At 39.3% G+C, this 25,301-nt stretch overlaps 1 protein-coding gene across 9 annotated transcripts in view; it reads left to right on the forward strand.

The window, feature by feature from the left end:
- The window catches only part of LOC114161955 (muscleblind-like protein 1), a 74,685-nt gene that overhangs the window by 31,821 nt on the left and 17,563 nt on the right, over positions 1-25,301 (forward strand). For all 9 annotated transcript variants that reach the window (XM_028045655.1, XM_028045653.1, XM_028045660.1 and 6 more), the window contains exons 3-4: positions 17,866-18,036; positions 23,639-23,866. In XM_028045655.1, coding sequence (XP_027901456.1) covers positions 17,866-18,036; positions 23,639-23,866 — 399 coding nt within the window. The remainder of the gene's footprint in view (positions 1-17,865; positions 18,037-23,638; positions 23,867-25,301) is intronic.

The raw sequence follows: 25,301 nt of genomic DNA on the forward strand, positions 1-25,301 counted from the left end.
TCATTGACACAATAGCAAACTGATGTGACTTAAAACAATAGCATACTGCAAAACATCACAGATTATCTTAATTTGCACCAAACCGCTTTAAAAAATGACCAGAGCATCCATTTTAGGAGAAAAAAAAGGTTTATTTTGTGTTTTTGTGCTAAAGGCAACACCTTTTTCAACAATGTTAAAGAATAATAATACTGCTCTACCATCAACAGCTTTGTACAGATTCTTTTATAGCTTATCATTTCAATGAGAAGCAAAACAATTTCAAACAACTCAACCATTTTATCCCGCAGATACCCACACAAACATACTTCTATTAGCTATGATGGAACCAGTAAAAACACCACCAGCAGCTAATAACTTTGTCTGAAGCATATCCTCTAAATGTCTCTGTGTCCTCAGAGAGACCATCATTTCTACACCCATTTGTGGATAAGCTGCATCAGCATAGACTTGCACACATCCATCTTTAGACATGCTGCATCAGCATGGAGACGTGACACGACAACACCAAGGCCGACGAGCATGCAAGGGCACTGAGACGTTAGGCCGCCGCCATATGCAGTCATCCTTTTCCTACCTCTAAACACCCTTCAGCCTATGACCTCGACGTTTGCTCTGAAACCTTCGCTCAATATAACCGATCTCTCCGCACTTCTCCGCAAAGCTGAAGGACCTTGGCGGTTTAGACGGTCTGATTTTGCGATGTCTCGGTGCTGTTGTCGTTCCTGCCACAGCGATAGTTGAATCGGTCCCTGTTTGTTTGTGTCGCCCACCCATTACCTGTTATTACAAGATAACTTCTCGCGTCTCTAGGAGCGGCAGTGTCTTCAGGGGCCTTCATCTGCTCTTCTGCTCTTGTCTTTTATTTCACAATTGTCTCACCATTCATCAAATTGTAATACGGCGAAACAAACTATTAAATAAGTGAAGGTGTAAAAGGACCTTAGCAAAAGTAAAGAAGCTCAGAGCAACTTAACATTATTCAACCTGGATAGAGTTGCCTGCCCATTCACATTCCTCCTTTCATTGTTTGGCAGAGACAGAGGCAGAAACAAACAAGGTTCGACAAAGTATGATTACTGTCTTTGTGTTGGCTCTCCCCAAACCCCTTCACAAACCCCACAAGCTATAAGCATGCGTTCATGAATGTAGTCATTGCCCCCATCAGTCACTTCTTTAATTAGAAAATAATCAGAGTTGGATGAGAGCTTCATTAAATCTCGTCCTTGAGACCCATCAGCCACAAACGCAGAAGTGGGATATTTATCACGCTTATGAAAAGAACTCGGTTACCTCCTCTCGACTTTGTTTGCGCTGCACAGAGACAGAATATTAGATGGCATGGGCAGTCATAGGAAAGACCAAGTGTTGAGGCCAAAGAAAACATGTCTTAATGGAAGAGGGAAAAAAAGGGAAAGAGTTATGTGGACAACAAGATAGATCTGTAAGGAGTGCTCATCAACATAAATTCACACTGTTGGGCAGCACTTTCCATCCAATATTGATCCTACATGACCATTATGGAGTGTATGTTTTTGTTTTCTTTCAATATTTCTTCTTCTTCTCACTCCAGTGTCTTTCTAAAAGCTGATGAACTAACCCTGAATTACATTTTTGAAAATATTTTCACTTCTGCTTGCATGCAAAGCTGCAGCAAAGACAAGTCTGTCTGTCAAAAGACCCAACGGTCTGACGCTGTGTACGTAAATGCCTGAGTCTGCAATTAGATTGTCATGACATATGATGTGAGGCAAATAATATGATCTCTTCAGAGACAGACGGGGAAAAGTGCTGTGTCATCCAAGCAGATTAATGGCACATTTGAACAAAGAAGGCTCAACAATAGGGGTAATTGAGACCCAAAAGAGTGATCGATGAGTGCATTGGACATCCAGCAGGGTATTTTGGACAGTGACGGACAGATGGAGTGGAAGGGATTGCTGATGGGCGGGGTGTGCATTGACAGAAGTAATAACGTAAGGGGAAAGGTGCGGAATTAAATGGGAGTTGTGTCAGTCGTCAGCTAGAAATATTCAGGGTTGAATAATGTCTGTAATATCCCTTATATTGTTGTAGGGCTTGTTGAAGGGCTTGCTGTTGGTCATTGTGATTCCTCACAAGGCTCTAACTGGATTACGGCGGTTTCAGGCTCAGCTGAAATGGCAGCAGCAGCTGTGTTGTGCAGCATCTGTCCGACAGCTCGCTTTCTGTTACAGCATCAACCTGTAGATGTCTTTCTTCAAATGTTCGTTCAAATTAGAGATTTTAATCGATCCTTTAAGTCAGTTAGGCTGAATTTTGTTGGGGATTTTGACAATGGGCATATTGTCAGAAGCCCAAGGGAAGGTGATAACCCTGACCACTGATCCCCTGCTCCCTGCTGAAGTGGTACAAGCCGAGGGTGATCAATGTGGATCAATGTGGAAGAGTGTGCTGCCGGAAGACACTGCATGATGAAGATGGGCGATGGCCCTCTGTTCATGTTGTCTGTGTGGGATCATGTGGCATGCTCCATGATCTGTATGTTTTTATTCACGTCTTGTAATTGCAAATTGAGGTCTCATTTTTGCTTATACTGTCGTACAGTCAAAGAACCACCTTTTTAGCTACACCTTGATAGTAACCCAGACATTTCAGACATTTAGAACTACTTAAATGTCTGAAATATTTTCGGCAGATATGTTTTTCTATAGTCATGAGACAATTGTTAAGTAGTTGCTGATTGTCACATCCACAAAGCACAATCCCGTCTGCGGACGCCATCGGAGCGTCGTGAAGTGACTGCTGTGACAACTTTGAAATTGATTTGTGGCAATTGTGCATTAGCATGTTGAATATATCAATGAGAAGATGGATAAGCTGTGATAAAGGGATTTATGTCAGCTACAATACAGAAAAGATATGATGCTTAAAAAATGCGTACTTGGTACAGTTCCCATTCGCTTACAATCATCAGCATGTCAATGTGTGCGTGAATGGGAGCGACTGATTTCATTGTAAAATGTCTTTGAGTGTCCTGAAAAGCGCTGTATACAGCTCTGGAAAAGATTAAGAGCCCACTGCACTGAACTCCATTGAAAACCTCCGGGTTATTCCAACCAAATGTTGATTTCTGAACCCTTCCTGAGTTAAAACATTGGTTGTTGTTTCTAAATGAACATGAATTTTAATTTATTTAATTGATTTTTTTTTTTTTTTTTTGCATTGTTTGAGGTCTGATAGCGCTGTATCTTTTTTGTTATTTTGACCATTTCTCATTTTCTGCAAATAAATACTAAATTTGTGCTTGGAATTTCGGAGACATGTTGCTAGTAGTTCATAAAATAAAAGAACAATATTCATTTGACTAAAAACATATAGCTATAAAAAATGTAAAATCAGACAAACTGATCATTGTAAGTGGTCTCTTAATATTTCCCACAGCTGTAAGAAATGTGGCTGTTTGGAAACATTTAATTATATTAATATTTTAACAAATTATACATTTTTGTTCAAACTCAGTGTCATCATATAATGAAGATCTCGTATAGCCACACAGAATGCCTGTCTTGGTTGCTCATCCTGAGTGGACTCTCTCATACAAACCACTAAAAGTAATTAGTATTTGATCACTCTTTCATTGTGATCAAATGAAAGAGTTGCTACAGAACATAACACAAATTCCTGCCTTGTGACTCTTGAGTCTTTACGCTGTTCTGAATGCGTTTGCACTAGGCTTACCATTACTTTATGGAGTAATGAATGCTAATCCTCTCATATCTGCTTCAAACTCAAGGCAGCGACATTAGCAGCCGAAGCCGGTACAGTGACATCCTTTGTTGAACTGGAATTGCAATGTGTGTGCTTCGGTTGATGGGTCCATGTAAGAGGAGATGTCTCCTTTAACTTTTTTTTTTGTTCTGCGTTTCTTGGAAGCGTCAGGGTGTGGTCTTTCGAATTTTTGCCTTACCCGCGTGATTCATCAGAAGTAGAACATACATTCCAGCACCCTGACAAAAAGGCATCTGATCCTGACTCATTTCATCCAGGGGGTGGATTGAGAAATAAATAAGCCATTTGATACTACAAATTTCTTCACAGGTCAATAAGTCAAAGAGCCCACATGTATTTTTTTTGGTGCTCCTAAGCAGCTGTGACTGTTTGGTTGCTTTCAAAAACAGCGTTTACAGAGAGCAGCGTCCTGACTGTCACCAAAAGCATCCTTTGTTTTTACTTTGGAAACACTTTTGTGTGTATGCGAAAGATCACAACACGAATCAAAGGCAGCTGCTAGACTTTGTCAGCTTTTGTTCATTTTACAAGGACAACTTCACATTTTGTATCCCTGTGCATAGAGCATCTACAACCTTCAAATAGAGATGCAGGCAAACAGTTTAATAAGTCTTGTTGGCCCGTCTCTCGGGTCTTCTTCACAGTGACTGCAGAGCATGTTTCTGTATTACTTTTGGGATTAAATCGCAAGTTTATAAGTTATAAATGAAAGAAGTGTATCTTCGGCAGACTGTGAAGTCAATAGTACCGCTCAGTCGTTTGCATGCATTTTTTATTGCCGTGAATGTCACATCAATTTTGCCCTTTTAACGACACGGTGGAGCCATTTTTTGTCAGGATGGTAAGATTGCACAGCAAACAGCTTGAGTGAATTTCAGAAAGTGGAATTAGTTGCAAAGACTTTAATTCATTTAAACCCATACTGGGGCATAAACATGCACTTACCCCAAACCAGGAAATATTAGATAAACATTCTTTAGTGAGCTGGGGCTTCTGGTATAATCCTGACTAGATATTTAACCACTAGAGTTAACTTGAAATGGTTGTTTTTGTGGGCAGTTGTTAATTTTAGGTGTTAGATTTTTTGCTCCACATACATATTAATCTCACTCTTCCTGAAAATTCTAATGATCTTCGTATCAATGATGAGTGTACTGTATGCAAACTTATGAACACCCCTGTATCTCCAGTATAAATGCTTCAATACGCTGTTTGTCATAATTAGGCCCAAAAGCTGTTGCATCCTTTGTGCACATTCACTCGTCTTCCGCCCAGGCGGTTTTAAATGGATCTCCTCTCTAGCCATCTCCTCTGCCCGGTGAATGAGAGATAAAGCTGAATTGCAGTAAACTTTGAAGATTGTGAATAGAGGGATGGCGTGAGGCTGAGAGCAAAGAACAGATGAAGAGAAAAGATGAATGGATTGAGGCTGGAGAAGGAAGGTTAATTGAAAGCGAGAGAGAAGAAGAAGGGCCAGATCTCGGGGGCTGTGGGGTGGCCTTCTCCTATCTCTCTCTTTCTCTGTTTTTACACGCGTGATTGTGATGGGGTGATCGTGCATGTGTGTGTCCTCCTCCTCCCCCCGTCTGAGGGGAGATAGTGCTGTAAACCTAATGAGGACAAAGCTAATTAGAGACTGCCTTGCACAACTCAGCATGACATTTGCAGAAGACCAACAACAGCACTTACTACCTACAAGTATGCCACATCCTCTGGAGAGGAAAACTCACTGCAGAGGCTTTTTTAGTTGAACTTGGATTCATTTTATTTTATTTTACAAGCATAAGAGAGAGAGAAAAAAAACATATTTCTGTGCAACCACAGCCAGGTCAGGGAGTTTATTGAGCAATGAATAAAAATATGTCTTGCTGCTGAGAAGAGGACGTTGGCATAGCACTCAATTCTTTCTTTTCTGACCACAAGGATATTCCTGTTCAAAGCAGTCAGCAACACATCCTGATTGGTTCAGGCTCAAACCAAAAATCCCCCAAATCACATGATATGCAGCCCTACATATTGTGGCCCATTTCCCTCATCTGCCAGTTTGTTCAACTGATGTCCTGTGCCATGCCCAAAAAGTATACATCAGAGACTTATGTCTCTGCTTTTCTGTTTAGAGCCTGATACAAATGCAGCAAGATGGAGGGAAGTTGAGGACATCTGATTCTGTCTTGGTAAACAAACGGTTTACAAAGGCATACCTAACATATGCATCTATGACTGCTATCATAAGTTTACTTTCAAATTAACTTTTCTCAAGCGTGATGAGACATGATGAAGTGAGAGGACACAGATCCAGGTAGATTCAAGGAAGCAGGAGAAGACCTGGTTATTGGATTAATTAGATTCAACTGTTGAACTAAAGGTAAAAATCCACCAACAAACCAGGAAAAGTATTTGGCAGCTCATAAAAATATCTTACTTCACCAGGCTCAATATATGTGCCTAAAAATTGTGTTTGTAACACTCAAGCTTTTCTACAATTCAACTCTGTACAACCAGAAAACAAACCAGAGTGTTTGCTTTGAACTAGACCTGTCAGTTCAGACGAAAGGCGGTATCCTGCAAACAGTATCCTTTGACGGGGAATGTTTGGAGGTACTCTGGGAGTATGGGGTACCAGGCACTTTGACACGGCTGTTAGGTTCCTGTAATCGGTGCCAGAGCAGTCGGACTTGTTTCCAGTGATAGTTGGACTCTGCCACGGTTATATTTTGCCACCGATTCTCTTCGTAACCTTAATGGACAAAATTTCTAGTCACAACCAATATGTTGAGGTGATCTGCTTTGGTGACCTGTTCTGGTTTTTGCAGATGATGTTGCCCTATTATCCCGTCCTGATGCTTTGGCCAATGACTCATCACTGAAAAGGACATTAGACTGAATGTGTGCTATGGAAGAAAACAACTGTATACAAAACAGGTGTGACGGCCAGCGAATTAGAACCATGTGTGTGAGAGAGAGAAAGCTGCCAGTAAACTGTGAGTTGTTACTTCAAGCACAATATTGTTTCTGTGTCAATATTTGCTGCTGTTCACACAGCATATAATCTTCATCTCAGCATTACAACTAGGATGTTGAGAGGAATGGCTGCCTCAGTTCACTCAAACATAATTACAGTCTAAACATACTGTTGATAGAGATACTCCTAAGCTGCTACTGTTAATTTCAATCAAACAGCTGACTTAATTACACATGTAGGTTTGTCGTATTTGTAATTTAGTCTAGCTACACATCAATATGTTCCATAAATTTACTTGCAGGCCAGAAGGAGTTAACATGCACAGAAAAAAAAACACGACCAGTTTATGATAGGCTTGTTAGGATAGCATTCCTAAACATTAAAAGAAGATGTTTTAGAGTTTCTGTTGCATCTGATATAAGTGTCTTTAAACATATATGAGGATTCACTTAAATCCAATTGAGTTGTTTTGAGAAAAAAAAAAAGATTCCTTATTTTGCATAATGAACTGAAAATTAATTTATTTGTTTATTTGTGTCCATAAGGAGTTGTGTGGACTATTGTTCCATCGGTGAGAAGCTGCTGTGAGGCAGGACTGAAGTTAATCTTTTGTTTATAATTTGTTTGGAAGCAAAGACATTGTTATTACAAATGGCGACATTTGATGTCTTCACCACCGTAGGTTCGTAATCAGTGCCGTTAACATTATTTCCCCAGAGAACGTGGACCTTTCCTTCAACTGCGACATTTCCAAAAAGTTCAGCACCGGCATGTTGCATATCAGACAGCAATGGGCATCTGCAAATTACAAGATTATTCACTAAATAGCTGCTACAATAATAAGACTGTCCAACGTCTAAAAGCTTTTGGATGGAAATTGTGATGTTGTCCACAGAGGAGTCTGTCTGCAGAAAGGTGTGTCGCTCTCTCTGTGAATGTTTCGCAAAAGCAAAACAGAAGATGCAGCCTGTTAATGGCTGTAACATATACTGAAGTGGGAGGGGTAGTCCGTAAGTAGTCCGCACTGTTGTGTGAAAGGTGTATGCGAAGACAAAACGGTCTGCAACCACATGACCACCCGCCAACTGCTTTGGATGAAGTATGTGGGAGTTTTTAACATTGCCCTCATAAAGTTGAGTTGTGACTTGGATCTTCCATTAATGTCTTGAGATAAGATTAAAAGTTTCCCCCTAAAGAGTTTAGACTTTACTTGGGCTTGCGCTCTCAAAACTTGAAGCTTTGCTTAATGGGAGCTTGAAAAGAGTGGACACTGGATTTGGAGCTATCCTTAAAGACTTCAGTCCTGGCTCAGATTTGTCCTTTAAAAACTTAAGTCCTGATTTGGATTTGCCATTTTGTAGAAATTACACTTGACTTGAGCTTGACTTTAAAAATTTAAGTCATTACTTGGACTTTGTTATATCGCTAGAAAACGTTTAGGAGAAAAAGACCAAAAGAGATGAGCTACAATAGCGTTCCAAAGCTAAATCAGAAATCTAGAACAGTTCAGCTCCACTATATCAGAGTGATGTCATTAGCTATTATGGTTAATGATTTTGCCCCATCATTAGCTTCCTGGGCTAACGATTTTTTTTTTCTACCCGCACCCAACCCAAACATGCTAACTCTGCCAGGCTAAGTGGTGCAGTTGGGGTCTGTAATTGGTCTTTTTTGCTAGTAGAGCACTATAGCTAAAAGCTTTTCTCAGACGGTGTGTCATTTGTGACACGTACTGTAGTGGATTTACTGTCTGGACCAGCATCCGTCTGTGAACCCGTCCGCTGTTTCATGCTAGACAGCTTCGGCTTTGCGCGCAGCATCACTTCGGTTGCTCACCGTGATTCTTCTGGCCGTGGTTCCATCTTAGTCGTCCCAGCGGCGTATCTCTCTGCCCACTTAAATTAGATTTTTAAGGTCATTAACTGATCCAGGCTATTATACTGGTGCACCAGGGGTGTTCCAGATTTGATAAACGATTGGAAGGAGATAGTGAGACTTATATAGACACCTCGTATTAGCACACCGAGAGAGACAAAGAAGAAGAAGCCATAGAGAAAAAGCTGTTTATGGCCAGATCTGCTCTCTAATACACTGTGTGATTAGCCACTGCATGAAGGCTGGAGTGTATTACTAATAAAAATATAGTCTCTCTATTAGTCTGCATGTGTATGAGAGTCTGGCAGCACTCGCCGTCCTCAAACAGGCTTGTCTTTGTGTCGTGTCTGATGTCATAATTTGTCTGACGTATGCTTGCCAACAGGAACCTTTAGTTAGGAAATCACTGTGCCAGCATGTGTGTGTGTGTGTGTGCGTGTGTGCGTGTGTGTGTGTGTGTGTGCGTGAGTAGGGGTGTGCACAAATCTATGCTTGTGTATTCCCGTCACAGCCTTTATCCAGACGGCTCTTAGTTGATTGAAGGTTGTCTTTGGGAGCAGGGCGGAGGCAGAGCTGCTGAAAGAGAATTAATAATGCACAAGGGTTTGGGATGTCCAGACTTGAGCTCCACAGTTGTCACACTGGTCACGGTGTTGACGGTGCGGCAGCAGCCAGCACGGACAGAAGGGAGTGGAAAAGGGTGGGGAGGGGGAGAGGATGCAGGAAAGATCAGAGGAGTTGGATTTTGTAGTTTTAGTCAGAATTAGTAATTTTGCTTGGGTAGATTAAAAGATCATTTTGCATCAGTGGGCGATTAAGCCCGGCAGAAGCGCTGGAAAGCAACGCGCCACTCAACCCTTTGAATGGTACATCTTCAGAGTCGGTGCTGAAACCACCTGCACAGATGGTCTTTGATTAATACCAATAGGAGAAACACGTTGGGCATTTGTGTTTCTGTCTGCCTCCTGCTGGCTTTCTGTCTTTAAAGCTTGCTCGGGATGTTTTTGGTTTGAACACTGGTACTCTTGACTTTGCCTCTGTTTTTAGCTCACAAGAGAAATTCTTCTGCAGGTTTTGTTTTTTGTTTTTTTAGTTTTGGTTTTCACAGATAAAAGAAGTGAAAAGTAACACAGCCTCAAAGCGGATTTTGATAACACGATTGATCATCATGCAGATGAACAAACCTGCAGTATTGTCTAAAGGTTTTGAGACACCGTTTTTTTATTATTCTGGTGATTAATAAAATCTCTTGAGCATTATTATGGATTTTGCTTTAGTCACTAACTGATTTCTTTTCAATCACTTTTGCTTCACTTATTTACAATTCAACATCCGTCCATTTTAAAGGAATTTACTTCTTCTGTTTTAGCATAAACTTTTTCTAACTCATGAGATTGTGAGCATGTATGTCATGCAGGGAGAGATTGATGTTATCATTTAAATAAATCTTGATCTTATCTGAGGGCAATGGCATCTCACAAGACATCCACTTGTGAATGAAACAATGTTTTCATTTCAGAAATAATTACATTTACAATAGTCAGAAAAAAATATTTGATTGCAAAATAGTAGTAGTAAACATATATTATATCCCTGTACTTGAAGGAAAATATTCATAACTCTTTTCTGGATATGATGTATAACTTGAAGTTTGTCCTTAAAGGTTTTTCAGTTTTTTGAGCAGCCACTCACTGCTAAACTGAACGCTATATCAATCTTTCACAATTAGCTGCTTTCAGTTTTTAGTTTTTTTTCAGAGAAATAACAACCTTGCTAAGTTCAGACCTTTCGAAACATTTCAATGTCAATCATGGGCATTAAACACATTCTGCAAACAAGGCTTCAACCTGGCTAGGAAGTTAGCTAACTCTAGCGCCAAAGATGCTATAAATGCATTTTGATTGTGTGACCAAAACTGCAAAAAAAACAATGCCAAGTTATTTATGTAGTAATAGTATTCAAAACACACAACATGGTTATGTCCTCAAGGAACTAAAAGTGAGTATACGGCACTAATATAAGCAGAAAACACTATGCTATTGCTATGAAAGCAATGGCCAGGACATTTAGTCATGTCTAAATTGTTATTTCAAGTCCTTCTAGATACTGGCAGAGATTGCTGAAGCCCTCGTTCTTGAAGCGCTTCACTGATGTGGGCACATTTCCAAGAAAAACATCATTGAACCAGGTTCTCAAGCTGGGGGGCGGTGTAATGAATTGAATGAGTCAATACACCAAACAACCAAACATTTTGACTTACCCACTTGTAGCATCAGCGTCCTTGAACGTGGACTGCAAAATTGCTGCGAGAAATAAATTGGCATATTTGCAAAATATGTTAGCCAGAAGTCCATGACATTGTTTAACAGTTTAGCATGCTAAATCTGCAACAAAACTGAGCAGACTTTTAAGAAAATGCGACTAAAACAGAATTATGCAGCACTGCAAGTGACTAATAGCAATTTCTCTGTACTCTTTGAGACTCAATGTATATCACAAAATGTATTTAAGCACTCTTAAAAAAAGTGGATTTTGCATCATGTGACCACTTTAACACATTGTCGCTGAAGACTCCAGTATTAAAATAGGGAAAATTTTGCGGGATTTTGCCATATTTGCCACAATGTTCTGAGCTGTAGATACCTATAGATACCGTATAAAATTGTTGACATGTTTAGGGCTCACAAGGGGGAGAACATGAAATACATCGGCGTCAACATCAAACAAAACAGGCTTTCTTATTACAATAAAATGACTTGAACATGAATGTGTGCACATAGCCTCCAGCCTGCTGTCAGATGACAACATTTACCCTTTGTCGTGCAGACCTTGTACCAGATTGTTGCATGTAATTGCAACTTCACCAATGGTGATGTTTTATTGGATAATAGGACTTTAAAATAGCGCTGACAAAGTTAACAGGTTTTTAGCACTCCGTAGGGTTGAAGGAGACAGTAGACATTGAGTAGAAATGTGGTGTTAACAGGAGTACCCCCTTCCAATTTGCACGGCCATTTTATTTAGTGCTGATGTAAAAACTCCATTTATTGTAATTTTAGAAACACTCTGTCTTTCAGGCGGCGATAATATAGTGCAAAAAGGGGTCACAGTGTTGACTTTGTTCTTCAATATTCCCTTCAGTACTCATCAGTTTAGATTCATGTTTACATTCAGATATGAAGGTTTACACAATGGCTGCACCGTGATATTGTTTTCAGTTGCTTGTTTTGGTTCTGGTTGGATGTTTTTTTGAAATTTGCACGTCCTCCTTCGACATGCTTTTTCCCTAAACTTGCAAAAACAAAAGCAATTGTGCAGGTGACATTCAGAAGAACCTAGATACTTATAAGAACATCTTAACTTTGAGACACTTGGTTAATTTTACTGCCATTGACATATAATTTTACATCTTTATTGATTCTTTACTGAAAAATCTGAATTTTTTTTAACATTAAGAGATGTTTCATAAGCTTTGAAACCTTAAAGTAACGTATAAAAATGTGTTAGGTCATCTAGATTGGAATGTGATATGAAAATTGCATTTTAAAAAAAAACCTCTTTCTGGTATATTTGACATATTTTTACAAATGCTCTTTTATTTTACTGACATTTCAACTAAATAAACAAAGCAATGCTGCTCATGTTTAAGCAAAGAATTTGTGGAAATAATAAATGAATCTCTTTTAGAAAATGTTTGTTAAGGTCTTGTATCAAAAATGCATTTATAAATTAAATTGTTTGATCTGAAAGTCAGGTGTTGCTTGCTTCTGAGAATAACACCTTATTGTGAAGGACATGAGGAAATAGCTTCTAAGTAAAACAAAATAAAAATCACAAGTTCACTCGTTTGGCTTCCCTCCATCTTGAGGGACGCTATCTGAAGCAGGAAACAGACAGAAAGTAGGCAACGTGATAAGACAAGATGACGAGAAGATAGAGCAGTTGGGATAATGTGTGAAAGACAGTTGCAAGTGGTCTGTTGGCACATTATCGTGTCACGGGACAGCAGGCAGGCAGCTGAAGGCAGAACAGAGTCAGCTTAAGTAAAGTCTGGCAGTTAACAAACCTGAGAGGAACTGTGACTTCAGATCAGACAGGTTCACCATTAACCTTCACTGACACTGTCTAAAGAAAAGGTCAGAGAAGGGACAGGAAAATGCCTGGGCATTACCATCTGCCATAATTGCGTGGTCAGACAGAAGCATGGTCACAAATAATAGAAGGGGTATTCAAATATTCCGAATTTTCTGAGCTGCAAATTCAAGCAATAACTGGAGTTAAAACTAAGGACAACCATGAAATGTAGCTTAGTACAGCTGTTCATACATTTCTAATGACTGCCAAGTATCCAAAGGACAAGGCACAAAAGAAAAGAAACCAAGTTGAAAATGTTTTTAATTTAAATTTTTTTAATTTATTTATTAAAATCAACATGCCTATTTTAATGTTTTATGCCATCAACTGGGACAACTTCACCAGCTCTGTGGGACCAGAAGACTGGAAAAGTTCAGCAAAACTGAGCGGACAAAAAATTAAATTTTATCATATATAGATCCTTCTCTGCTCGAAAGGCTGGAAATCCTGTGGCTTCATAAATCCAAATCTAATATATATATATATATATATATATCTATATATAATTTTTTTGTAGAAGTTGATGAGACAGATGAGGCAAAACCTTGAATTCTCAACTTATTAGTCCAACTTTACATTTAAATATGGTCAATAGATGTGAATCCTCAGCTTCTACTGCTCTTCCATAGTGAAATGAGTCAGCTGAGGCGGTTGGTGTATCTGGCCACGATTCCTGCTTTAAACTGAAAAAGGGCCCCAGGATCAGATGTCAGCAACTCCTGATTTTTAGTTGCATCCCTGCTCCAACACACCTGAACCAAATGAATAGTTAACGATCAGGCTTTTGCAAAACCTGCTGACACGCCAAGTAGAGGATTTTGCCTTTTGATTCAGGTGTGTTGGAACAGGGATTCAGGATGGCGGCACTTGAGGACTGGAGTTGCTGAATCCTTACAGGGATTCTGCCTTCTGACCTTAGAGCGGCTGAGGTCACCCAGAATGAACTGAAGATTGTGTGGGAGAAAAATATCTGGGTTTTGAAACGGTGTTTCTTTTGTAACTGGATGGATGGATGGATGGATGGATGGTGTTTCCTCAAACCTAAAACTAAAGGAGCCTTCCAAGCATTTCTTTAGAATAGCTAAAGAGTCAGCTGCTGAGATAGCATTAACAACTTTATTTGTGCAGATACAGTATTATGTTGGTTTTTTTTTTGGCACATCAATCATTGTTAAGTTTTTAATTTAAAGGCAACTGCACCTCTTCAACTTCAGCTAAAATTATTTAACAATTTTTATAAACAGTTTGCTATGAAACAAATTTCTCAATTATGTGCTGCCATGGAGATATCATCTTATGTTTTAGGGCGAACAATTCTTATTTATTTTATTAACCTGTTTTTTATTTTATTTTATTTATTAATTTAATCAAAACAACGCAGTTACAATTTCACTTCACTCTGATCATGTTATCATTAAATATCTGCATCCTTAACTCCCTTTATAAAAAGGAACCTTTGATTGTCCTTTAAGTATGGAAATCCAGAAGTGCCGAAAACCTAAAACAAAACCTTTTCATAAACGTGTGTTATTTAACTCATTTAATGATCACGTGCTGCAGTACATGGTGAATTTATGTGTTCTGGTCTCCAGTCAAGGCATTTGATCTGAAAGATAAGCAATTTACTTTACAAGCCACAGTTACTGTTTAAAATATGCGGCGGTGCTCTGTGTCAAACAAACTATAAAAATTACCATTTAATTTAAGATTTCCTTATTTAGTGCTATGATTTATGACAGTCACTTTACTTATACTTTCCCTTTTGATTTGGACATGCCCAAATGATTATTTAAGATATGTACATGTATGTATTTTTTATTTTATTTTTGGTAAGCTTCATCACTCACTATGTCCTGAGTAGTTATTTTTCATCATGGTTCTTTAAATAAAATATTATGAGTGTTTCAAACCTGCTAAACTCTTAACGGCCGAGAATACAGTTGAAGAGCCAACGGAGGACTTTATGTAACAGTGATACCCACCGACAAACACATTCAGGAGATGACATGCTTAAGTGTAGTCTGCCAGAGGGAATGCACTTCGAAAATCAAAAGACATTAACCAATTACCCCGTGATCAATAGTCACAGTAACACATGGGGATGAACCGGACTCGGAGCTCTGATAATGTGTGCCTCGAGGCCAGGAGGCAGACTCGGAATACCTTTCCCGCCTCAGCCAATGGAAATGTCAGAAGTACCCCCAACACGCAGCCGCTCTCCAATGCGAAGTCTGTCGCCAGGCAGAACCGCCAGCGCCGAGGAAATCTGAGGCGCAGATAAGGGAGACATGGAGTGAGATGAAACAGAAGGGGTGGGGGTGAGAAAGAGGAGAAGCGTCAGGAATTAAAGAGGAGCTGGAACAGTGGATGTGTTGGGGTGTGAAAAGCAGGTGTTACAGCGGGTCGCAGTGAGCTGCAGGTAATCTCACCGAGATAAAGCAGCGGGCCCATAATACTTTTACTTTAACCTTAACTTTTACTTTTAAAAAAATCAGAAAAAAATCAGTAGTGCTAGGAGAGGCTAGTTGGCGCATTCTGATGAGGTAGCCGAAGGAAGAAAGAAGGAGAGTAGCGGGACTTCTGCTGTGCGCCTTCTCCACGTTTACCTGAACAGATCACAGTAGCACTGCAGCTGCTCTGCTCTGTAGTCATGATGAGAGTAAATATCAGCACCGGGCTCAGAATATTGAAGTGATTGAAGCAGAAAGATGGGAACAATGAGAGAGAGGAAGAGAGAGAGAAAGGTAGAGTCAAAAAGAAAAAGAGGAGGAGACATCTAAGATATTACAGCTATCTGGGGGAGTATTTGAAGGAGCCGGCATTATGAGAGTGTAAATTACACTCTCTCCTTGTCCCCTTAGGCTGCTGGATGAATATAATCACCCACAGCAGCAAGCACCCAGACACACACATGCACACGGTTCTGTCTGGAATAATATTAGACTGCTGTTATGTGTGCTTGTGTTTGCCACTCTCGCAGAAGGCTTCAATCATGTATCGATCCCACATCAGTTCTCCAGCCTGTTCGTTTCCGCAACGATCTCAAATATTGACACATAACTCATTTGGTTAATTCAGGTGGCAATCAATAGTCACTTATGGAGCTTTTGCAACACATCAGGCAGTCTCATGGGCGGTAAAGTAAAGAGGGATTAGGACGTGATATTACGACAATACTTTTTCTTTTGATTTAAACCAAAGAGGCAGAACTGAATCTAAGTGGCGGTTCGCTGTTTTTCTACTCTGTTTGATTTTGCAGAGGTCTTCTACCCATCGCATTTTACGATCAGAAACTTATTAATTTTATTGGTATGTTATCCGTACCAACTTAGGTAGCACATATTTCCTAAGTAGAAGACAAACGATACACCTGAGACATTTCCTTTTCTTTTATACTTACCCTATCTTTAAAATTATGGAGGCACAGACAAAGATTTTTCAGCACAAACCACAAACACAGCTTTTGTTTGATGTGCATAACATTTGGCAGCCTGCCAAGAGCAGTGTTTGTGTTTGTGAGGCCATGATTTTTGTCACGCTGTGACTCCCATACAGTTACCTAAAAGAGAAGTAATAAATAGTTTTTGTTGTGTCTTTTACCGTTATCGCAATATTACCATCAGAATTTAAGTCCATATGTTATGGACTACCACCACCCCTTCTTTAAACTTCAAAAAATGTCTACTAATAAACATCTGAACAGTGTGAAATGCATTTGTATTTACTTCCCTTACTTTTATCTTTAAATAAAATGAGGGAAAGTGGTATGTTGTCCAGGTGGGGCAATCTGTTGACAGGTTGCACACCCCACTGACTTGGTCTTTGTGGAGAAGTGGCAAAATCAAAACCTGAAAGTGATTTGACATCAATTTAAAGTTTGCAATAACTCAATGTAGGGGACACATCAAACATCTAGAGGAATTAGTACTGATCACATGAAATGAAAGTTAAACTTTCTGGGCTGCACACAAAGTGCTCTGTGGTGGAAAACTAAGACTTCATCAGCCTGAGCAGAGCGTCTTTTCAGTGTAACATAATAGCAGCAATCCCATGCTATAGCGATGTCTTTCTTTAGCAAAAACAAAGAGTTGATTGGAAGATGGATGGAGCTAAGTACAGGGCAAGTTTGAAGAAAAAAAAAAGCAGAAACAGAACCCTGAACATACACACACCGTTCCAAAGTAATAATTTCAATCAAACATATTCATGCGTCAGATAATCCTCAGAACCTAATCTGATTGAGAATATGTAACCAGAGCAGAAAATAGCTGTTCACAGATGCTCTCCATCCAGTCTGATTTAGCCTGAGCTGCTTTCCAGTGACGGATGTGCAAAATACTACCACGGACTTTGCAGCTGAAATTGCAACTAAATGTTATTCCAGACAGTATCGACCCAGGTGAGCCGAATTTAAATGCTCAGCACGCTTTTAGGTCTCTTTAGTAGTAAAAAAAATAAAGAAAACAATGTATCATTTTCTTTCCACTTCACAATTATTCGCTACTTTGTTCTGATCACATCAAATCAGTAAAACAGATTGAGAATTCCAGCTGCAACTTAAGAAAAAGCAAAAACTTTTAATGGCTTTGATTTCCTCTGCTGAAAGAGTAAAACCATTCATAATTTCAAAAACTCTCAATTTAAAAAAATATTAAAATCACCTGATTTTCCATGTTGACATATTTCATTATGTCTAATTTGGCTTTGAATCATCTTACTGCATAAAAGAAAGAATTCCCCAAAAATAAGCAAGAGGGATCTGTGAAATCACCCAAAGTCACTTTTTTATTCTCATAGACGAAACAGAACAAGAGCTAATTCAGGCCAGTTATATATATAGTATATATATATATATATATAATATATTATATATGTTATATTATATATGTTATATATATATAATGAGAAAACGGCAGCCTCGATTTGCTTCCTAATGATAACTTAGGTTCAAATCTCTGTTAGACAGTGCTGCAACAGCTTGAGTCAAGGGTCTTTCCTTCTGATACTGAGCCGCAATTAGAAGACAGAGTTTTCCAGTCGACCATACATTTGTCTTCATCCTCCGCACCCCTCCTCCTTCCTCTTTTTCTCATATCTCCTTCCGCTCTCTCCCACCCAACCAGGGACGCTGTTCTAGGGAGAACTGCAAGTACCTGCACCCTCCTCCCCACCTAAAGACACAGCTGGAGATCAACGGAAGGAACAACCTAATTCAGCAGAAAAACATGGCCATGTTGGCCCAACAGATGCAGCTCGCCAACGCCATGATCCCCGGAGCACAGCTACAACCAGTGGTGAGAACAAGACTCATGACTTCAAAAGTTTCAATATTTGCTAATTAAAAAGTGTTATATATATAAGTGCATAACAGGGTCAGGATTTTTGTTTTGTTTTGAGTTTTACTTTTTCATCGAGGCATGTAGAGCAGAGCATTTACTGACATTTGTAGCGACTAATGACTGATCTAACTAATGAGCAAAAATGACGGGATCATTAAATCAACCAATGACCAGAATCTTTATATATATATATACACCTGAAAACCATTACTTGGATCAGAAATAACCCTGCTCAAATGTGAATTCACTGAAAAGGTGAGAAAATAATTCCTAAAAATAAGCAAAAAATGAATAAAAAAGAGTCTCTGAAACCATTCTAAGTCACTTTTTTTGTGCTGTAAGGAGAAAATGATGCCATGCCTTGCATTTAAGATAAAACAATATTATAAAACAGCTTAGAAGATGTAAGAAAATTTAAGCAATAATACAATTGCATAGTTAAAATAGTTTTTGATGAAGTTCTGAAACAATTAAAACTTTTATTTTTTATGTTTTTGCTTTTGCCAGTTTTTTGCCAGCAAGTGAAGCAGCAGAAGAACTGTACTGGAGTATTGATTCAAAAGCCTAAGATTCATTTAAATGATTTTTAAAACATTTAAAAAAAAAATTTTAATTACCATCGCAATTTAGAGTTACCCCCTATATCAGATATACTGTATGTGCCAGTGCAACAAAAATGACACAAAAGGCATACAAATGCCCCTTCCAGAAGATAATTCTCATTATGATATAGCCCTATCCTGCACTAATCTCTTTGGACTGCCTCACCTCAAGATGTGGAGAGCTTGAAGGGAGTGACATTCCAAAGGAAATTGGATGTATTTAATCGAATAATTCAGCTAAGAAATATTTGACCACTTGGGACACACAGAGGGAGTGTGGAGAGAGTATTGCACTTCCAGATGGTTAGTTGATGATTAAGATTTTTTTTTAAAGTGATTAACAACACAGCAAGATGTAACTTACTCTCTCTGTCCTTACAAAGTATCACCCCCTTTTTCCCCAGAGTTCATACAAATTACTTAGCAAATACGTGTAATGATGAGAGCAGTGCAAAGCGTTACATTTCTTCACATGTAGACCCGCACAGGTCGTTTTTTAAAAAAGCGCCGGGGTGTGCGGCGGGATAAAAGAACCGAGGAGCTGCTCAAACAAGCAAAACGAATTAGCGAGTGCTGCGGTTCTGTAACAACATACTATGAACTATCTGTCGATGCTTACTGCCTAATAAAAAGTATTATGAGCCTCGTCACTCACTGCCAGATGTAACGGATCTCTATTACCTCACTCTCTGGACAGTTTCATGAGTGAAATGAAAGCACTTTTTTTTGACACACAAAAAAAAGGTAGTTGTGGGAGCACAGGAAAAGGAAAATAGCTCAAGAGATGCTGGGATAGAGAAGCAAACTTTGCACTCAGAAGAAAAGGAGGAAGGAAGGAGGAAATCTAAAATCTGAGCAAAAGGGGATCCACCTTTGTTCCTTTTACACACGACAAGCTCTCTTTTTAACTTTTCTTTGTAGGCTAAGTCTAAAGGTCTGCTGACATTCCATTACCTTTACTTTACCTGCCTGCCCGCCTTTTTCCTCTGTCCCTTTATCTCTTCCTGCCTCTTTCACTTACTGCTTTTCTTCTGCTGCTGTGTCCTTCCCTGCCAGGCTGTCTTCTTCCTGCTCTCTTTTCAACACTTTCTCACCATGACATAAACAAAAAAAAGAAAAGAAAAGGCTTTGCAGTTCCAAGATGATCCACTGCTTCTTCAAGTCCCACAATGGATTCTTCAGCCTTTGTTTCTCAGATTTTGTTGATAGGCTCTGGAAAAGAAGAAGGAAAAAAAACAGACTGAATGAATACAGTTTTATTGCGTCACCGAACAGAGTGAGTGGGAAGCATAAATTTCAAGAGGCTGACTCCGGTTCTGCTCATTACATTTATTGGCATTTATTGGCAGCACTAAATCCCCCTGTAATCTCTTGAGTTATTGTTATCACCACAAACTTTAATGCAACTTTGTAGAAGCATTTCTAGTCAGGCGTACCTGAGCCAGCTGACAAAACTACCCACTTAAAACCTACTATTCAGTTAAGATGCGTTTTAGAAGGATCATATGAAGAAGTGGAAGTTTGCCAGCCTCCCTCCGAGGACTAATCTAAATCCTTCTTTTTAATTTTGGCCGTGTTTGTCCTGGGTCGGTAACCTTACTATTTATTCTATCCTGGAATTCTGCCAGCATAACTTTCCACCTTGGGGATAATAATTAATGTGGCCATTTTTTTTTGTGCTATTTTGTTTTGGTCTCTCATATAAAATTCAAACAAAATACATTGTAAATTTGCTGTAGCTATTCACAACCAAATACAAATTGAATTAATTGATATGACAGTTTTAGCAAGACCCCCTCATTATTCAGACACAATGTGGTGAACACATATTTTTTCAATTATTTCTTTATTGTTTTCATTTTTTTATTTATTGTTTAAAATCTGAAAAAAATGTGGAAATAAATTCAATCTTAGTGCTTTTTTTGTTTTTTTTAAACCAAATCTGAACAAGGTTTGACAGTTTTGGCTGTCAAAACCTGAAATTAATTCCTCTAACAATATGTTAGCTCTGCCGACATGATTTTTTTTTTTCAGCTGTCAACCAAATGCAGAACTAGATTTCAAAATATTATGTGTGCCGATTTGTTAGGTAGTGGCAGGACAGACTGCATGAGAATTATTTTAAGAAGCAAAAATCACATTAAGTCGTCAGAAACAAAATTTCCTGGATGAGAACACAGGCGAAATATTTTCCCTGGAAAATGTAAAGTGGGTTCAATGCAATTTAAAAATAATAATAATAATGTAAACTGGTTGAATTGTGATAATTCCCACAGTGAGGTTGGGTTATGTTTTTTTTAACTGGCACCAGATAAATGTAGAGTGAGGATTTGGACGTGTGAAGTGTGACACTTTGCACAAAAAAAAAGAAAAGAAAACAAACAAAAAAAACTGTTCTCCTAACCCTGTTTGTACAAAATTTCCAAAGCTATTTTCCAAAATATGCTTTTTTTTCCCAACAAAATGTATTTGTTTTGACAGTGATGCTTCATTCAACCTTTTTATAATACAGAATAAGATCACCTATATATTAAAATGTCATACTGAATAAGCTCCAGATGGAATATGCAGTTCTCCTTAACTCAAGGCCAACACAGAATAAGTTTGGTTCCATAGTAGCAAGGTTGAATGTTTTAAAGTGCAAATAACCACATTACTGTTCCAACAGAGATTATAGCCAGAAAGTATTTCGTGAGAAAATATATTCATTACATCATCACCACCCCCCTCGCTTAGTTCAGTGGTTCTAGGCTTGAGAGAATCTGCGGTATCATATAAAGAGGCATTCCGAAAAAGGCTATAAGAGGTCACAGCTCCTTTCTGCATGACATCACTGCATTATTAAAATTTCATGACTGTGAGCCTTTTGCAGTGATATCATGTCTTCCCCCATCGCTCCAGTTGCAAATACCTCAAACGGAGATCTCAGCTACGTCCTACCTACCCAAATCTGGACTCCTCAGGCATTCCTGAGTCGTCGGGGGACCCGGAGGAATTAGGCGCTTCAAAACATCATATCTTACTTTCCTGAGAAAAAGCAGAGCAGCGAGGCGGCTTCGAGGAAGAATGCAGCTGTCCGGCTCTGTCTGCTCCTGCTCCTCTATTACTCACCGTGTCCTCCCAGCTGACCGGGGGCCGAGGTCAGGAGCGTGCAGAGAAAACCTTTGGTGCTCCGTGTCAGCCTGTTTGCGCCTCAGCCTCTGTTTTGGAAGATTGCGAGGAGAAAGGAGATGTGAGGAGGATGTTTTCTCTGGTAAATTTCTGTACAACACAAACAGGCAGAGCAGAGAAGCACCTTTCCCACATCACACGGATTCACGGCTTGACTTCCATCATTACTGCTGCTGCGACGTGCGTGACTCTAGTCCAGGAAAGCTATGATCAAAGACATAAGACGGCAACACATGCTTTATTTGTCAAACGCTTGCAGATTTTATTTATTCACGTTATAGTACGCAGTACTTCACGAAACATCTTCACGATGTCACTATGTGTTACTGGGACATCGTTACAGATAAAACAAAGTAGTGAAGGAAAGCGAAGTTGGGTATTCAATAACTTTATACAAATAAAAATGTGAAAAAAGTTTGTGTCAACGTATTTTCGACTTGATTGGTCAATGCTTTGTAGAAGCATCTTTCGCATGTGCAGATGTGATTTTTGAAGTCATAGGAACAGTGGATCAAATAGACAAAAAGAGACGAAATTGGAACCGCAATTTTAAAACAAAAGAACTTCAATAGCGGTGTGGAAGTGCTATGTTTTTTTGAGCAAACAAAGCTCCTGTGTGTATATAATTAATGACAAAATCAAAAATTAGCCCACAAAACAAGCAGCTCATAGAAATCTAAACAACCCCCAAAGCTGTACAATTCTGTTTATGTCATAAAATCCTCCATCAAGAAGAGACGGTCATATGTTTCATCTACATGACAATTAATACCGATTGTATCTTAACTTCTAAATACCAAAGTAGTCTAGTCAAAACCTAGGCTTTTTAACTGCTGAAAACATTCAAATTGACCTCAAACATGTAACTAAATGTCTCATGCCAGATCTAGCTAATTTAGTTTAATCCAGAGGGAATCTTCATGTTCATAATCAAAGAGGTATATTTTATTTACTTTATATCTTGTACACATTTATGGACATGATTAAAATTACTGAAATCAGTTTTAATCATCTGGTGAAATTCCTTTGCAGATCTGTCAAGACAACAAATTACATATGTTTGAGGGGGAATTGAGAATTTTGTGGACTCAAAAAGTCAAGGTTTGAACCGCAATGCTTTGATCAATTACCAGGTTAATATAGTAATAGGAAAACCCATAATGCCAACCCGATCCCGTACCCTGCACCTGTACCCGACACGTCTTTTTGTGGTTCCTAGTGCACTCTCCTGCTTCTCCTCTTTCTCTTCTATCTAATTAAAGCCTTCCTCTTATCAGTTAACTTGCAGATATCTCAAAGCGTTTCCATTTTCAGCATCTGTTCAAGCTTGGGGTTTTGCCTTCCAACCCAAAACAACTTGAAACCTCGTCACAACTTTCTCCCCAACCTGGGTGGTGTATTCCTTGGTTTCCATAATGTAATGCTTCTTTTGTCCACTGATGTTCTCTGACAAAACCTCTGAGGCTTTCACAGAACATCTGGAGTTATAGTGAGATGAATTTATGCAGATGCCAGCAACTGGAATCAAGTGGTGTTAATGTGTTTTATTTAGGTGTAGTTAAGGAGAAGAGGCTAAAATGTGCACACTTTTCCAATTTAGAGTTACATTTTTTTTATTTTAATTCCATTCAGCTTACATTAGTGCTACTTAGTGTTAGCCCATCAGATAAAATTTAATTCTGTTGACGTCACAAGATTGAAGTACTGTACATCTGGAAAGTATGTTTTTGGTGGATTTTGCTTAATTTTATGTCTTTACCTATTTTCCTTTTTGTGTTGTGCAGCCCATGTTTTCAGTCACGCCCAGCCTTGCAGCGAACGCCAATGCCGCAGCAGCAGCAGCCGCTGCATTTAACCCCTACCTTGGCCCCGTGTCACCCGGCTTGATGCCCGCTGACATCTTGCCAAGCGCGCCCGTACTGGTCACCAGCAGCCCCAGCGTTCCAGTACCTGCTGCCGCCGCCGCCGCCGCCGCCGCTGCACAGAAGCTCATGAGGACAGACAGACTGGAGGTGAGAGAGACAAAAAGAATATAAATATATTTTTTAAAAAACACTAATATTTCGAGCTGTTGATCACAAAGATGAAAAGGATTAGCATTTTTATTTTGTCAGTTCCAAATCAGCCCCAGATTAGGAAATAAATTAGCAAAGCTCCAGTAAACGTCGCGCCCGCCAAGGATCTTATTTCTCGCAAACAGACGAGGCTTTGAAACGTCAACCGTCGCCTATTTTGAATAATAAAGGCAGGAGTTGGAAAGTCTTGCCTCAACAATTTTTGTTTGTAGGCTTTAATTATGCATCTTGTATACAGTTTCTGTCACAGTAACTCACCTTATTATCATAACTCAGTCACTGCCAGGAATTTAGCAAAGGGAAGAAGAAGAAGAAGAAAAACAAAACGACACTAATGAGATTATCTCTCAATAAACATTCAACTTGTTCCAATTAACAGGCTGCAGACAACTGTGTTTGGCAAAATCTCAAGTAGTTCGGCACAAAAGGTGTGTTCCTGTATAAAAAAAATTGCTTCCCTTCTTCGATGAAAAACAATTAATCATTCGAAACCTGATGAGCACCCCTCCCCTTGCTCACTAATTGGACGGTAAGTCAATCTCATCCATTATGTAAGCTGCACTCGGGGAAACACTCGCAGCAGAATAATGGCCAAATCGTTGGAGGGCAGGCAGGAGGCGTGTGAGGACGCTGGGAAGCTTGCATTTTGCACTTGTGATGTTTGGTGGCGGGGTAATTAACAGGGGGGACAAGGCCGAGCAAGTCGCCAGATTGCGGTGGACGGGCGGGCGACGTGTGACACGGAGGACTGGGTCAATGACGGGAAGAGAGAAATGGAGCGGGCGATCGGAAATCGATCCTCAGACTTGTTGTGGTCGTCAGAGGAGGGTTGGAGGCGAGCACAGACAAGGATCAAAAAGGAAATGGCACAGATTGGATGTCACAGACAAAGGAGGGGTCAGGCTTGATTGCAAGCTAAAATGGTGTCATTTGTGTCTAAAACTGTTTTCTTGAAGTTGGTATCTCACAGGCAAAAGTGGTAAAATACAGCTCCTTGGAAAATATTAATACCTCTTGAAACATTTTTGTGTTTTGTCACACAGCACATAAATGTATTTTATCAGAATTTTTTATTTTTTTGTCAAATGCACTAGATAGTTGTGACTTGGAAGGGAATTACCGCACTTGATTTAACTTTCTTTTGCAAATAGATTTGGAGAATTGTGGCATGCATGTTTGTTCCGTCCTCTTCACTCTGATACCCCTAAATAAAATCCAAAGCACTCAGATCCCTCAATAAGCTGCCTATTTTGTGAACAGGAGCTACTTTTGAGTATCTCTCAGAACAGCTGTGCAAAAATTGGATTACACAAAGGTCCATTTGAGAACATTAGTGAATAAATAGCATCATTCTAACCAAAGAACACAGCAG

This window comes from Xiphophorus couchianus, chromosome 18, assembly GCF_001444195.1.
Source record: "Xiphophorus couchianus chromosome 18, X_couchianus-1.0, whole genome shotgun sequence".
NCBI lineage: Eukaryota > Metazoa > Chordata > Actinopteri > Cyprinodontiformes > Poeciliidae > Xiphophorus > Xiphophorus couchianus.